General features: G+C 37.5%; 1 protein-coding gene and 1 long non-coding RNA gene across 2 annotated transcripts; both read left to right on the top strand.

Annotated features, from left to right (window-relative positions):
• Nucleotides 1-520: 520 nt before the first annotated feature.
• LOC121648062 lies at nt 521-7,051 on the top strand. The gene is made up of 13 exons (XM_041997989.1): nt 521-653; nt 733-814; nt 915-1,025; nt 1,272-1,313; nt 1,479-1,944; nt 2,070-2,230; nt 2,646-2,874; nt 2,976-3,040; nt 3,194-3,331; nt 3,422-5,288; nt 5,395-5,463; nt 5,594-5,686; nt 5,810-7,051. The coding sequence occupies exons 4-13, from the start codon at nt 1,302-1,304 to the stop codon at nt 6,019-6,021; spliced, it is 3,312 nt and encodes a 1,103-aa protein (XP_041853923.1). The 5' UTR covers nt 521-653; nt 733-814; nt 915-1,025; nt 1,272-1,301; the 3' UTR covers nt 6,022-7,051.
• A 1,411-nt stretch (nt 7,052-8,462) lies between these two features.
• On the top strand, nt 8,463-16,870 carry LOC121648063. The gene is made up of 3 exons (XR_006011914.1): nt 8,463-8,686; nt 8,734-8,951; nt 16,860-16,870. It is a non-coding gene; the product is annotated as an uncharacterized LOC121648063 (long non-coding RNA).
• Nucleotides 16,871-17,287: the final 417 nt, after the last annotated feature.

Here is a 17,287-nt window from a genome sequence, read left to right on the forward strand (position 1 = left end):
TCTTCATCTGGGGAAAGTTTTTGTGAAGGTAATGCAGGTCCTTCTTCATTGCTTTGACAAGCAGCACACTTTTCACACGACCCAAGTCATTGCCACCACAGTGAATTAGCAGCACATCTGGAGCAGTTCTTCCTTCAAGACACTGGTGGAAAACGTGAAGTAGGGAGTTCCAACACATGCCACCCCTGCCAAACCACTTGATATGGGCGCATACACCAAGGTTGGTCCCGATGGTCTCTCTTGCACGGTCTTTGCTGCGTTGAATGTAACTGTCACCCACAATCCAGACTGTGTTTTCTGTTAATGGATAAAAAGTTACAGAAGTTTTACTGGAATATACTTGAAAGGTAGTGTGTGATGCTCATGATAGTTATAGTGTTTCATTTCTCATTCAGGAGTAGCATCATAATTTACAAAAACATAATTTACACCTAAAAGATTAATGACAAATTTCAACAAAATGGTCATGATATAAACTAGCGACAGCTCTTCAGCTACTGAAACTTTGTTTTTTACATTGAGCCAGGAGAATTCTTGCTGGAGTATGTTGGAAGACATATCACTGGCTCTGAAGGAGAGAAACTGTATAAAACATATTCAGATGCAGATGCAGCATTTTTGTATTTCTACTGCTTCCAAGGACAAACCTCCTGGTAAATGCAATTGCATGAATGCTCTAACTGTGAATTTAAGCCCAGGAAAAAGTGTAATATTATTTATTTATCTTTTCAGTGTTGATGGCAGTAAAGATAAGAAAAGACTCGGGAGATTCATAAATGATGATCACATCAAGCCAAACAGCAAAATTAAAATCGTGAGTAACACATCAGAAGTCACTCTGTGTTAATTGTTAACTGTTTAAATTAAAAATAATAACTGTAAGAAATTTGAGTTTGTGTCCATGCAACCAACAGATATTGGATGAGCACCAAAGACCTTATTTGTGTGCATTTGCAATCACAAAAATACTCGCAGGAGAAGAAATTGTCTACGACTATGGAGACCCGAACTGTCCATGGCGACATGTATGTAACATCTATTTACATCGATCTAAATTTAATTCAAGACATGTTTTCTCAAATGCCATGAATCTCAGTCTCCATCTTCATCTCTTAATTTTACTATATTGTAAATGTGATTTGCAAACCAGCATAAATTCCTTTAAACATGTTTAACTCAAAAGGCAAAGTAGAATTTAAAAATTCTCTCAATAGTTAAACAAACAAAATCTTGCATACTTAATCTAATGCTGAAATTGTCATTTATTTTAGAAGACCGCTGCATCCTCTTGCAATAAGGACATGGAAAAGAAGGTAAAGATGTTTGGAAGTTTCGTTTATCTATATTCATTGAGGAAATTCTAGCATTTACCTATCATTTTTATGCTCTAGTATGCTTTTTTTCTGTAAGTTTACTTGGTTTTCTAGTAACTGATGTTTTTTTTGTTTGTTTGTTTGTTTTTTTGCTCAATTTCAAAGGAATCCCGATGGAAGAGCTCACTAGAAAATCTAGAGTCTGAGCTGGGCATGATGGAAATTGATGGCCTCGTATTCAATCCAAAAATGAAGATTGCAAATGGCTGCAATGGGGCAGAAGTCTTTCCAGGACTCTTCCGCAACTGCCCTGTGGCCGTGAAACGAATTGCTAAACACATTTCCGAAAATGAATTAAAAATAGCAAACTTTCTATGTTCAGAAAAATTTACAACAAAATATCTGTTGAAGCCCCTAACTGTATTGGAAGACACTTACTTTGCCTATTTTGTCTCCCCTCTTTGTGAATATACTCTCCAAGACCTGATCGAGAAAAAGGATTTTCCTGAGAGACAGAACCTGACTGAGCAGCGGAGACTGGGGATCTGCCAGAAGCTTTTACTGGGACTTCAGGAACTCCACTCACATGGAATTTTGCACAGAGATCTGAAGCCTGAAAACATCTTGTTTGGTAAAGGAAACTTAATGGGCAGACTGTAGCGTAATTCTATTCATACATGTTGATAAACAATCAAAAAGCAAATTTTGATATTTTAATGCTATTTAAATAACTAAGAATATTTTATTTGTCTACAGATATCAGCAATAAGATGTATATTGGAGACTTTGGAGCAAGCAGAAAACTGGCTCATGCACAAACCACAGTGCTTTCACAAATGGCTGGAACTCTGTCCTGGGCCAGTTATGAAGATGTTGAAGGTCCAAAAGGCAAATACAAGAAGGAGTCGGATATCCAGGTATGTTGACCATGAAAATGCTAACTAAATTGTATAATATGATTGTAATTTTGGTTATTCTTTTTCAAGTGTTTGGATAACAATAATAATGGTCACTCTGTATGGTTTGGCTAGTCAATTACACAGATCTTTCTCAGGTGAAACTTTTCTGAGTATGCCCCTCCCATATATACTCAGAAAGGTTTAACCTGAGGAAGATCCGTGTAATCAAAGTGTTGGAATAATAAATAAATGTTGGGAGTAAGTGTGCAGGCTTTTTTCACTCTTTGTGTCCATGGCAGTAGCTTTGCACCAGTTGATGTGTGTATATCCACAGTCATGAACTTGGCTAGTTAATTACCAAGAGATTACCGAAAAAAATTGTAATTATGACTGTTGGAGGGCATTGTTTTAATGTAATCCATTATATTTCTAGGTTGCGGGGTGCTTGGTGCATTACATCCTGACAGATGGACAGCATCCCTTTCAAACTACAACACCATACTTCAGTGATGTCTTCGGCCTATCTCTTAATGTCAAAACGGGCAACTTCACTCTTCAATGTGAAAAAAGATGGAACAGTCAAACAGCTATCATTACCCGAATGCTTAGTAAATCACTTGAAGAACGTCCCACCATTGAAGAAGCTCTTAAGGCTTTCATGTGTAAGAACCATTGTTTTAAATATATATAATTTAATGGGCTGGAAAACACTACCTTAGATAACTCATGCAAACCGATGAGCCCTATTTTCTTTTATTTACAGACGTGACACATCAGCCTGATTATACTGGAACCATGAAAAACACTGAGCATGAGAATCAAAATAAAGTAAGTAATTGTTTTCAAGTAGGGTACGGCAATATGAGGAGAATTTAATGTAAGACAAAATTCTTCGACAGTAAATTTGTCTTACTTTTTATTCCGCTGCGTTTCTCTCACCTGATACAGACACACATTCTCTACTTTTTGTTGTTATGACAGGATGGTAAATTTCAAACAACAAATTACCACCCTGAAACTGTAGATGAGATGGAGATTGCAGAGAGTATTGTTAGCGATCTGCTTAACATTACTGGCAGTAACCCATTGCCTTCATCTTCTCTGACTGAGTGTGAACTGGTAATAAAGAGTTAAATTACATTAAGCAACATTTTTATTCATAAAGACATTTTCTTATTTGCAAAGTAATTAATCTACATTTTCTTTCAGACCTCTGAGGAACAATGTTCATTTTCTCTGGAAATGTCAGATGAAGAAGTGGATGATGACCCACAATCAGAGGAAGAAGAAACAATAGAAAAAGAAGTAATCTGCAGAAAACCATCTTCTAAAACTGAGCAGAACTCATCTAGCTGTAACTCTAAACAACATGATGTCACAGTAAAAGTGTCTTCAAACACTGCACACCAACGTGTCTACGACAAGAAGAATTTTTGCCTTTACTGTGAGAAGCCTTATGCAAAAATCACCAGACATCTGAAGCAGAAGCATTCAAACAAACCTGATGTGGCCAGAGCACTTGCACACAAGCAAGGATCAACAATGCACTGTTTGCTTTTGACCAAAGTAAGAAACATGGGAAACTATAACCACAACTGTTCTGTCCTGTCCTCTGGGAAAGGACAAATCATACCAAAAAGACAAGCAACCTGTCAATCAGCTGCAACGGACTACCTTCCTTGCAAGTTTTGCTTTGCTATGTATGTCAAGACAGATCTATGGAGACACCACAAGCGTTGCAGACTCCAAGTGAAAGAAGGTAGCATTGTCAAAAGAAGAGTTCAGGCAAGTTCTTCTTTGATGTTACCTATGAATACTGTTACTTCCAATGGACTTAAAACAGTTCTCCAGGAAATGACATATGACAAAGTAACTCGGTTAGTAATGGCTGACGCACTCATTATTTCACTGGGAGAGAGAATGTTCCTCAAAAATGGAGAAATTGGACGACATCGAGCAGACATCAGAAATAAAATGAGGGAACTAGCCAGACTTGTCCTGGTGGCAAGAAACATTGACAAGGACATTGTCTTTTTGAAGGACTTGATCTGCCCAGGAAAATTCAACACAGTCCTTGAGGCGGTAAAACAGATGACCGGGTTTAATGCCTCATCCAACAGATTCGCAGTGCCCTCAACAGCACTGAAACTGCGGCATTCTCTTGTGAAAGTGTCGTGCATTTTGCAAGGAGAGGCGCTGCGTCAAGAGGATGTTGCTTTAAAATCAAAAGCAGACCAATTTATCAAGTTAATTGAACTGGAATGGACAACACATGTGTCATCGAATGCCCTGAAAACTCTTTACCAGAAGAAATGGAATATGCCCCAAATACTGCCTTTGTCAGAAGACATCAAAAAGCTCCAGGACCATCTGAAGAACCTTGAAGTGGTCAACAAAAAAAATCTCATGGATCAGCCAAACCAGAATTCATGGAGTCAGCTGTCTCAAGTCACTCTGGCACAACTAATACTTTTCAACCGCCATCATGAAGGGGAAGTTTCAAGAATGGAACTCAACACATATTTACAAAGGAACAATCACAGCATGCATGATGAAGTTTTGGAGAGCCTTTCACCGTTTGAGAAAAAACTTTGTGAGAATCTCACCAGAGTAGAGGTACGGGGAAAAAGGGGACGCAAAGTGCCTGTGCTATTCACAATAAACATAAAAGAGTCTGTGGAACTTCTGATTAAAACTAGAGAAGAAGTTGGGATTTCCCCTACCAATCCCTACATTTTCGCTCTGCCATTTTTTGGCTCCCAAGAGAGCATTCGGGGTTATGACTGCTTAAAACGGTTTTCAGAAAGCTGTGGAGCTAAACAACCAAAGAATCTTACATCAACAAAACTACGAAAGCATGTAGCCACAGTTTCACAGCTCTTAAACCTACAAACCAACGAACTAGACCAGCTGGCAACTTTCATGGGACATGATATTGAGGTCCATAGAGAGTTCTACAGACTACCTGAAGAAACACTCCAAATGGCAAAAGTCAGTAGACTTCTGTTTGCTCTGCAAGGTGGAATGGGTAAATTCAAAGGGAAGTCCCTGGAAGACATCACACCAAACATCAACTGTAAGTCAAGGATTTCTAAAATTTCTTTACTTGTATTAAATAAAGCAAACTTGATACTCTGTCAAAAAAAATTATCTAAGTATTAACTGAAAACATTTTGTTGCAGCTGAGGAGGAGTCTAGTGACTCAGATGCAGATGTCCAATCGGAAGGGACTGCTACCATTAATCAAAAAGGTAAAGAAATTTCCACTATATTCGGTGTACTAATGATAAAGAAAAAAAATCTTTCCACTCAATGCGGTGTTTTTAAATGATTTAATTTCAATCTGATGTAAATATTTCATTGCCATCTATATTTTTTCAGAAACTTCAATGGATAAAGACTGCGAAGACAGCACTGCATCATGCAAGGCAACTGAGGGCATTAAAAAGTCATCATTGCCATATAGTCAAAAAGGTATGTTATTCATTTCACTAAAAAGAATACTTTCTATATGAAAAACTTGACTTTTATTTACCAGATTTGGTGTTATGGATTTTTATTATTTTTTATTCATTTTCTCCCTCCATTTTCTCACAGGGACATTGAAAAGGCCATGGTCAGAGATGGAGAGAAAAGTCACTGAACAGCATTTCAAGGACTTCTTGAGAGAACTGAAGATCCCTGGAAAGGTGGACTGTCAAAGGTGCATAAATGACAATCAGATCCTAAGGGATAATGGAAGAGACTGGAGAGCAGTGAAATATTTTGTGCACAACAAAATTACAGCTATAAAGAGGAGTTTGTACTAACAATAGGACCAACAATGCTTCGAAACGGACTCTCTTCACATCACATGATAGACTATCAGTGTTGTTTGCCTGAATGCTGGGAGCTCGCATTATGGATTATCAGTGTTGTTTGCCTGAATGCTTGGAGCTTGCATTATGGACTATCAGTGTTGTTTGCCTGAATGCTGGGAGCTTGCATTATGGACTATCAGTGTTGTTTGCCTGAATATTGGGAGCTCGCATTATGGACTATCAGCATTGTCTGCCTGAATACTGGGAGCTTGCATTACCGAGCATCAGTGTAAGGGTTACAATGTTAGGAGCCCATGTAAACGGAGCACCAGTTTTGGGTAACAATTTTGGTAGTTCATGTAAACGGAGCACCAGTTTTGTGTAACAATGTTTGTAGTTCATATAAACGGAGCACCAGTGTAAGGGTAACAATGTGGGTAGTTCATGTAAACGGAGCACCAGTGTAAGGGTAACGCTGTGGGTAGTTCATGTAAACGGAGCATCAGTGTAAGGGTAACAATGTTGGTAGTCAATGTCAACGGACAGATTTTTTGTTCTTTGTAATTTATGTATACATTGCACTATTGAAAAGACATAAGAAAAAGCTGTTTTTAATTTATTTATCAGTTAAAAGCACTATCACTGAGAGTGGAAAGTCTGTACTACCACGGGGGGGGCTCTTATAGTGAGCTTATGAGATTTTTCATGTAATAAGCTGTCTTGATGGTTTATTACGTGAAAAGCCATTTCCGTCGTCAGGAGTGCAGCAAAAGCAAGTAAGAAACTCTCAGTTTAGTAGTGTGTTATTGCATGTAATTCAAAGTACTTCAAATAAATATTGACCTATAATTCAGACTGTTCTACACATGGCCACTTCTTCCTTGAGTTTTGCTCACTTTGACAAAAGAATGAATGGTAAATTAGTTATTAGTAAGCCTGCAAGTGACATATGCAGTCTATTTTTCCTCCAAAGAAAATTAGCAGTGTAATGTTAAAAAGATGATCAAGCTCAAGATCTATTCTTTCAAATACACACAAAAAACAGATTTTTATTTTAACGTAATATAATCATGTTATTTGATGTGTTTTTTTCTCAGCACATTACAAAATCATGTAATAATCTCCCTAAACATCACTTTACAATGTTAAAAACAACAAATGCAAAAATGGTGTTTACACTGTAAAGACTAATAAAGACAGATAGTATTAAAGCACATGTTAGGAAAATGAATTTTGACTTACAGTAAATCTCAAGTGTGAAAATCAATAAGCGAAAAGAACTAGGATGGGAAAATGGGATTGATTCGTTATCCCAAACTAAACACAATCTCTGACAAAGCGGCACACTTCTTCCCAATCAAGACAATGCATCAAAGTATCTTATCTTAACACTTCCAACATAGAAGAACAAACTTGAGACCAAATCTTTTCAATCTAACTGGTGTCCTATAAAATCTTTGCATGGTCTTATATTATATAAATTTACCTGTAAATACCTTTGATTATTTTCCAGTTCAACAGTACTTTCAACCTGTACTTTTACTTTTACCAGCATTTTTGTTCATACAAGTGTCTGCCCTTCTACTTAAGTAGAGAATGTGAGAACTTTTGACAGCTCTGATTTCCAGATTATAATTTTCCATTCAATTCTTATATGACATATTTAACCGCCATTATAAAGATTACTGTGTACATAATCATTCATTGTTTATTGTGCATTAAGTGCAAATGAATATGGCAGTAACACTATTAGTGATAGACCCTTAAAAGGAGTGGGTAGGAGTATATACTTATTAGAATATGTATACAATGGTTGTGCCATACCCTCCAATAAACTGGTGTCTTAGGTTAATTTCCTCTACAGTATATTTACTCAATCTGGAGTGTGTATGTCGTTCTATGCCATCTTAGTGGGGACTTGTGTCAATCTGTACCATCCATCAGTGGACCCCTGTCATTCCATATCAACTAACCAAGTGGGGACCTTCTGACATGGCCCATAGGCTGGAGCCCCAAAAACATATTCAAATTTAAAGAACTTTATTTGTCCCCAAGGGGCAATTCAAAAACAGTCGGAGCAGTAATACAAGAGCAGCTACTAAAAAACATAAGTATATACACACCCACCCACCTATAGGTGCATGTATCGTATACACCCCTACAAATATGCCTATCCCTATAAACACAGCACACATATACATACATGCATAAACAAATTGGAATATATACTTACGTACATAAGCACACCTTTACACAGATGTAAAAAAACATGTAGGATCTTCTTGGTTTAATCTGGAGTGTGTATGTCGCTCAATGCCATCTTAGTGGGGACTTGTGTCATTCTGTAATATCCAACAGTGGACTTTGTCTGACAGAACAATATTAACTAGTGATTTTTCAGTTTCATAATTTTGTACTTTTTTTCTTCTTTTTGAGTTTTCATTCTTTTTATTTATTCATATATAGTACTTTGTATCTTCTTTATTTGATCACTTTCGTATTTATTTTACTTCCATTGATTTGAACTCTATAGATCTTTCAAATCTTAATTTATTCCTATATTTATTTATGTATTTTCTACCTTGATTCTACACATGACTAAAGTACAGAACAGTACTTTAGTCCTGTGTAGTTGTTTGAAAAGCTGTCTAAATAAAGTTGTATTGGATTGGAGGTCCCCTCTTTGATATGTAAACAACGCCCAGTTGGATTGGAATGCAGGTCCCCTCTTTGATATGTAGACAACGCCCAGAGATCCAGGTCCCCTCTTGGCAATTTCTTTAAAAATAATTAAAAGTCACATTTTCAGTTATATTATGGTAATACAGCTTAAAAGTGAATTTTGTATTGGGTTAATTTTTTTTCAAAACGACCAGAAACATAAGTCCACTGTTACCAGGTTCCCCCGACAGTCCCCTCTTCCCTCGGTAAGTGTGTGTGTGTGTGTGTGTGTGTGTGTGTGTGTGTGTGTGTGTGGGTGTGTGTGTGTGTGTGTGTGTGTGTGCGTAAGGGAGATGAGGGATATGTTGTAGGGGGCCTATGCCCCAGTAGAGCTTTATGCCTAGCAACACCCCTGGCCAGAGCTGAACCATCCAAGCACCGGCTCTAGCACCAACATCAAACTAGCACCAGTTCATCTTTGGTCAAACAGGAACTTATGAGGGTTATGACGATTGTGCAGTACCCTTTAGAACGATCAACTGAATCTAAGTGTACATTTGCACTGTAGCAAGGAACACTGAAGTAATGTAAAATGCGATAAACAAGCTGAAATAATGCTGTAACTCCACTGTCTCATATACTGTACATATGCACTATAAATAACAGCTTGTAAGAATACCACTGCATTTTGTCTCTTTTTTGATTATAAATTCAGTTGTTGTCATCTGAGTCCCTCCCAGCTCAAGCTAAGATCCAAGGGCTTTGCATTGTTTGTCTGTGTTCAAAATATGTCAATCTTCACTGTTGGTCCATTCCTCCTTGTTTTGTTTGCATGTAATATTAGGAATTGTTGTTGTTGATGTCATGTTCTAAGGATTTTTGATTGAGTAGTTTGTTGTTTTACTGTTTTGTAGGTTTTCTCCTGTCTGGTTTCCTGTTTTATTTTAGTAGTTCTTTCCCTTTGTGTATTTTGTTTTGGCTTGAGCCTTAATTCAGAGACGGTGTTAGTTCAAGCGAGGCTTTCCCGATACAGCCTGGCTTTCTTCAGCTACATTTGTGGAATACCCCCCCTGGTTTGATATGCTCATTCACATCACCTGTTACTCATTTAGTCCTTCAGTGTATTTAAGCTCACTGGTTTCAGTTTTTCCTTGGCAGTTCATCGTAGTCTTCTTGCCATGTTTTTTAATCTCCATGTCATATCACAATCTTGCTTCCATCATGTTTTGTTTTGGAAAGGTTAGTTTTTTTGTTAAAAGCTTTTATTCTGTATCCGTCTGCCTCCTACCTGGGGCTGGTGAAACCGAGGCCTCATGAAACATCAAATTAACTTTGACCCAAATGCATGAATATGGCTGTGTTGAATCATTTGACACAGTCAAAGAGCTCAATTTGCTGGCTGTGGGCGTCTCATGCATCAGAAGGACAACGTTGACAGCTTTCTGACTGCACATCTGTTAGCCTGGTCATCTTTTAATAAAGTGTTAAATAAAAGAAATGTTTTCTATCATGAGTGAATATTTTATTTCTGTCGTTCATATAAATGATAGAGGGATTATTAGGTAACATTGGTTAAGGTAACAGAATTATGGTGCAATTTGAAATGTACCAATCTGTAATTACAGTATAGGCTACTCACAGCGGCAACGGGAACGTATGAAGCAAGGTGTGCTTGTGCAACAGAGATGGTGATTGTGTTACTGATTTTATACAGTTGTATTAAAATGTATTATGAGAAAAATCCTTGTGCAACTTTGACATGTCAGATTTTTCATATTTTTTCCAAAAATGTTAGGCTTCATACTGTTCTGGAACAATACGTCTCCAGCTTTGGAGAACACCTACTCACGCACAGATGTAGCTGGCATGTGCAAATACTGTTTGGCCAGCCTGAATAGGGTGGGGTACACAGATTTGTGTCCTCCAGTATTCAAGTGGGTCTTCTCCTCTAGAGAGGTAGGGTTCGGCTAGATATCGTTGGACCTCCACTGTGGCATTTGTTGCAATCCGAGTGTTCTGGGTTGCACCTAAACAAGAAATAAGTAGGTGATAAGTCTATTTCCCAAGGAAACAATGCAGACGTAATCAGTAGCCAATACAAGCAAACTCAGCTATCCAGAGGGTCCGACAAGTTGTCCTGGTCCTCTGCTGCTGCAGATGTAGACTCTGCTTCTGTTAGTAACTGAATATACAGTATAAATACAGTGTCATGTTTGCTTGTTACATGGCTAAGAACTCTAGCACACCTGTTGCTGGCACCACCCTCTCCATTCCCATGCTTTGTCGCATGTTAGAGGTGGTGATGACCCAAATGTAGGTAGGTAGTCAAGGCAGAAAAAGTCCAGTTGAAAAAAAGGTTTATTTCTGCAAACTCAGGACTGGGAACAACACACACAACAGGGACTAAACTATAAGGCTCTGACAAACACAACTGAAAACCATGGGGCATATATACACAGAGGGAGTAATTAGGAGCAGGTGAAGTGAATGAGAAATCAAACCAGGTGAAGTAATGAGCCAGGAACAGAAAACCAAGCACAAGAGGGAAGCTACAAACAGGAAACTGAACTAAACAAGACAAGACCAAAAACTATGATCTTAACAAACTAAACATGACAAAAACCAGAACTATAAACCAATATCATGACAACTGAAACATGACACAAACATGATCATGACTTAACACAAACCCAAACATATCCCATGATCATGACATGCTTGCAGCACACTCAGCAATTACCCTGCAAATGGCGTCTTGTGCAGATGTTGCATTCTCAAATGCAATTGTTTTGAATTGGGGATCCAGTATAAATGCCCTTGCCAGGATTTTCAACATGGCATCTTGTGTGTAAGAAGTGTTAGAAGTGTTGTGTAAGTTCGATTGCTGTCAGAATACAGTTCTGTCGCTGGCAAGTTGAATGGTCCAAGAACCTCTAGGCACTTACCAATCGTTTCATATTCAAGACATGAGAGGGGAGTGACATGACCGCGGCTCCAACTGGTTCACGCTGCTCATGAAGGCGCTGCAGCATGGAAAAGGTGGAGTTCCACTGGAACTGCCAGAGAATGCAGCCCACTGCTCCTAGTGTAACTAGTCATAGGTTAAAAGCGGAGGAAAAACTTTGGTGTGTTTCGTAAGACATGTACTGACGAATAAAGATTTCTTTTCTTCCTTTTTTACTACAATGATAAAAATAAATAATAAAAAAAATAAATGATAAAAAAAATGACAAAAATATTCTGCAACAAACCTAGTTTTGATGATCCTGTTTTTCCGGTAATGTCCGATTTATGCTTTATGCTAAAGACAGATAAAAAGCATTTCATTGATCCTCTGCCTCATTTACGCATGTAATTTGGTTAGTTGTGGATCCGTTACTTGATCAAACAGTACTACAGAAAATAGTTACGTGTTATGTGTGGCCCACGAAAGTATCAAAGTAGTAGAAGCCTTGATGTATTTAATTACTGCACAGTACATCATCCTGATTTCCTCCACTGTCACCATGTTTAATGATAACTAAAACTGAGGTTGAAACTTGGAGGTGAACTTTAAATTCTGCACTGCCCCTCTGGTGGATATATTACCTAACACCTATACCAACGAAAAGGATGCATGGAAGTATTATTCAATTCAATTTAGCTTTGTTTGTATAGCGCCACTTTACAACAATGTCATCTCAGGGCACTTGCAAACAAATCAATTCAAGCCAATTCATAATATAACAGCATAGTTAATAAAAACCAAAAGACTGAATCGAATTTTGTCTCTGATCCAATCCCCGATCCTGAGCATACAAGGGGAAAGTAGAAAGAAAAATCTGCCTTTTAGCAGAAAAACCTCCAGCAAAGCCCAGCTTGGGGAGGGCAGCCATCTTTCTCGACTAGTTGGGTTTGAGAGGACAGGAAAGCGAGACCAACAGACACTGCAACTTTTAGCCAGGAAGACCTGCTGAGAGAGGAGAAATTCTTTATTGATGCCAATACTGTCATATAAATGAAAGATAAGGAACAGAGAGATGAAAACAACATGCTCAGTTTAGGATGTATGCCTCCCGAACCCAAACTGTGAGCTGGTTTCATAAGAGAGCCTGATTGCTGAAGAGTCTGCCTCCCATTGTACTAGTGACTCTGGGGAGTCTGAGGAGAAGAATTTTCAGTTCTATCCTAGATTTAACAGGCAGCCAATGAAAAGAGGCCAAAACTAGACAAATATGATCTCTCTTGCTAGTTCTCGTCAGAACCCTCACTGCAGCATTTTGGATCAGCTGGAGACTTTTCAGGGCATATTTGGAATAGCCCATTGATAAGGAATAGTAGTAGCCCAATCTGGAAGTAACAAAAGCATGGACTAGTTTTTTTTGCATCACTCTGAGATAGGATGTTAGAAGGGGAAAATTTGGAGGCTAGCTAAAAGTATTGGTCCAAATACAGAACCATGAGGATCTCCATGACTTACTCTGGTGTGTAACGAAAACTCATCATTTCCATTAACAAACTGAAATCTATCAGATAAATATAACTTAAAACAGCCTAATGCACTTCCTGTAATCCCAATAACTCTGTAACAGAATGTTGTGAGCAATGGTGTCGAATGCAGCACTGAGATCTAACAAGATAAGGGTCCTTTATCTAAGAACATAAGAAGATCATTTGTTACTTTTACCAGTGCTGGTTCTGGGCTATAATGAGCTCTAAATCCCAAATGAAATTCTTCAGATTATTTCAGCTCAAATGGGCACATAGTTGAGTTGAAACTATTTTCTCAAGAACTTTAGACATAAAGGGGAGGTTGGCTAGGTCTATAACTAGCTAACTCTCTTGGAGTTTTTTTTTTTTTTTTTTTTTAAGTAAAGGTTTGATTACAACTATCTTAGAAGTTTGAGGTACATATCCTGTCAACAGAGATATATTGATCAGATCCAGTACAGATTACAGTACTAACTAAGGTTATTACCTGAAATTTATGTCATATATTTTCAAAACCATGCTCTCTGACTCTCCACTAGTGAGTGTGCGCACCTACATGAGCTTGCAAACTTGTCTGCACATCGGGGCACGCGACCATGTACAGTCTACAATGATATGCCATTATTTAAATAAGGTAAATAACATCAGACCATGTAGTTTTTCAACTCTGTCTATGAGTATGGATGGAAGAAATGTTTAGCCCGACGTTAATGAAGTTAGCGTCTGATCTGTGATATACAAAAAGGGTGAATCCACTTCTTTTTGGGGACCCACATTAGACCAGGTCCTGCTGAGAAACTACCACTTATGACAAGGGTCTGCAACCTTTGTAGTGCAAAGAGCCATTTTTCCCTCAGCCCAGCTAAATAAACTTGTTACGAGACCTACTAGAAAGACAACTATAATTTTTGATAAATATCTACTTTATATAGGAAATATTGTTGTCATTTCAGAAGAACTCCATTTTATGTCTATTTTTAGTTTTTAAAGTAAAGAAAATATACTTTTGTAAAAATGGGATGTAGATGAAAAATAATGTAAAAAAAATGTTTAAAAAAAAAAGTCCACAGTTTCCCACTTAATGACAAGAAAAACATATATGTATATATATATATATATATATATATATATATATATATATATATATAAAGTCACATTTTTTCTTAATTTCTTTAAGAAACAACATAGTTTTTTATTTTCATTTATTTTTGGTACATATTCAATTCTGTCACTCTTCTGAAGTGATACAAGCCTTGATTTGCACCTTTCGGAAATACTTCCTGGATTACTCCAAAGCACACACACACACTCCAAAGCCTCGGTGCAGTACGTCCCATCATTAACCTTGAGTTTGTGATGGGACTTTTCTTTTAACTACAGATCTCTTTTCTCAGTACTTGTCTGTGGACTCACCAGTTTTCTTCTTATCCAGAGGTCTCCACCGTTTGCCCATTCCTACTAAGTGAGATTCCACAGCCCCAGAAACGTCCTTGGTTCTGAGCACTTAATAAATTCTTTGATTTTTGGGTCCAAAAGTCACTTACCAAACCACTTAGGTTAAACATTTTTTTAAAGTCTCACTACATTGGTTTCTTAGTTTCCAAGTGAGTTATTACCCATGACATTAGCTGGATTTATATGGGCACCAGAAATGAATGAATTATTTGCATTATAGATAACAGTAATGCTTTATGGTGTGTGCGTATTTTTGTGCCAAAGTCTTCACAAGAGAGAGTGAGATTGGGTGTAATTTGACTTTTTTTTTTCTTCAAAGTAGAAGTGGCTGAAACAAGAGTTTAAAATGTGCCCATTATAATTACTATATGTTACAGGTTATGTAAGAGCAGAGAAAATACATAAAAGACAGCATCAGTTGTAGTTGCATGAATAATGGATGACTTTTTAATTCATCATTCTGTTGCCATTGCTGTAACCTTACCGCTTTTTCAGTCATTTTCTATTTGCAAAGTAGGATTAATATCTTTAAATAGTTTTGAAACAATCAAAATATGTATGTAATCCCTGTTCCCTGTTTGCAAATTTTCTAGACCTACCTGGATATGCATAGTAAAAAAAAATTAAAGCACTACATAGTAATCACAGTCAGACATTAGCTGGAGGTGATCTTTAAAGCATGTGTAACTTACTGCAGATAAGCAATTACAAAGAGGTAATGATCATTAGAGAAATGCAGAGTATGACTTGTGTTTGTAGATATGTTGGAAAAAGAGCTGAGTTAACACCATTATGAGGGACTGGAGATCTGAATTTTATCATCTAACTTTGTGCAGACAAGTATTTATTAAAACTGAATAATATGCCAGAGGTGGAAGTTATAGTGCTGGGGACAGTCTCTTTGCTTTGATGTCAATGAAGTTTATGTAAATTGTTTTTCAGTGTGGACAATAGCCAACAGTCGTCTGTCTCCTGCATTTATTTAAAGGCTAGATATTTCTCATTCCCTCCATCCCACCAACTGCTAGGTGTCATAAAATACTTAAATAGAGTCAGACTAACAATAAGACAAATGCTGGAGGCTACAGATTTTGTGAAAGCTTCTGTAATCGAAGTTGAAACTCTCCAAGCGTTGGGCAAACACATTATCTGACATTGCTGCATCACAGATGGAGACAAAACCGGCCTGGCTGTTTTCATCATTATTTTCTTTATGTCAGTGGAAGATCAACATATTCTGTGATCTTACCTGGAGATAGAGCTGCACCACCGACAGGCTGAACTTTCTAACTTTGTTACAGTATAGCACTGATGATGATGGCTCGGTAAAGGGCTTTGTTCCAACAATGACAGTACAAAGTATATCCTGTATCGCGAGGCATACAAAGAGTTTTAGTAACAAAACTGATATGCAGTGATGGTTGGAAAGGTACTTTTTAGTTGGGGCTGTGGCATATATACCAATTGTCAAAGATTTTAAACAGGAGTTGATGAAAAAAAAAAAAAAAAAAAGTAAAGTAAGATATTTCTACTTTAAAGGTTATACATTTAACAATTACGTTCCATCATGAAATAACATTATAACAATGACAAATATCACAATGTCCTAATTTAGTCACTCACAAAGGAAGATTATGTATATTAAGAACAGCATTGCTTTATAATTAGAAATATTTAATACACATAATAAATATGTCTGGTCCTATTAATTTGAAATATTAAATGTTCTAAACAGTAAAGTCAAGGTCTTTTCCATACTACACGTGTTTACTAAACTTGCAGTGCATGTAAGTTTGTAATTAAATTGGGAAAAAAGTTGATTTCAAAACAAATGATAGTAAACAAAATTGTACATAAATATTTTCTCCAAGCCCTAATACAACAATAAGCATGGAAGTGAAGTGCTTTAGGTCTGTATATGCTAGAAAAAACTTATACCAGCATACCTTTCCTTTAAAAGTCACTAACCTTACATAAACTCAAAATTTTACAACACATCTACATTCAGTAATGATGCTTTAAATACTAACTAATGATCACTAGAACCTGAAAAATTAACTGATTATGTACTTTGATTCCTCCAAGTACAATTCAAGCAGACATGCTTGTGGGTAACTACAAATAAGAGTTATGTAATGTTCATTTGTAGGAGAATTTTGCTCTCCTCTCCTTCTGCATGGCAAACCTCTCAATGACCCTTTAACGTCAGGAATGTCCCTCACAAGTTTCTTCTCCATGGAGAGCATAGCCAGAGCACTGAGGCCATCCTGTGTCATGGAGTTTCTCAGGAAGGTCTTGATCGTCAGAGTTCAGCCGTTGTCATGGGCATACTCGTGGGGATCTGGAAAAGGCTGACAGTCTCTGAGAAAGTGCTCTAAAAGTTGTTCTCCATGAAAATCTGGTACAGAGGCACTTCTCCACTACAAGCTTTAAATTCCCTGCTCTCATAGATGAGGGACATGTGCCGTTTTGAGCCTTTTCCAGCATCGGATAAGCCTCGACAGCCGTGTCCACCGCTGCCTCTGAAAACTGAGGAAAATGTCTCCGTGCAGCAGACGAAATGCTGAGCGAAGACAAAGCACTCCTCAGCGTGCACCAGAATGGTATCACAGACCTTAAAAGCTTCATTTATCATAAAATTACAACTGTAACATTTATTTTTAAGAAATGCCAGTCATTACCCAACCAG

Source organism: Melanotaenia boesemani, chromosome 10 (genome assembly GCF_017639745.1).
Source record: "Melanotaenia boesemani isolate fMelBoe1 chromosome 10, fMelBoe1.pri, whole genome shotgun sequence".
NCBI classification, from domain to species: domain Eukaryota; kingdom Metazoa; phylum Chordata; class Actinopteri; order Atheriniformes; family Melanotaeniidae; genus Melanotaenia; species Melanotaenia boesemani.

Bases quoted from the DNA above. Each gene is read 5' to 3' on its own strand.
- LOC121648062 (XM_041997989.1), top strand. The intron at 3,332-3,421 runs GTAATAAAGAGT...ATTTTCTTTCAG, and splicing joins CTCTGACTGAGTGTGAACTG to ACCTCTGAGGAACAATGTTC. The intron at 5,289-5,394 runs GTAAGTCAAGGA...ATTTTGTTGCAG, and splicing joins CATCACACCAAACATCAACT to CTGAGGAGGAGTCTAGTGAC.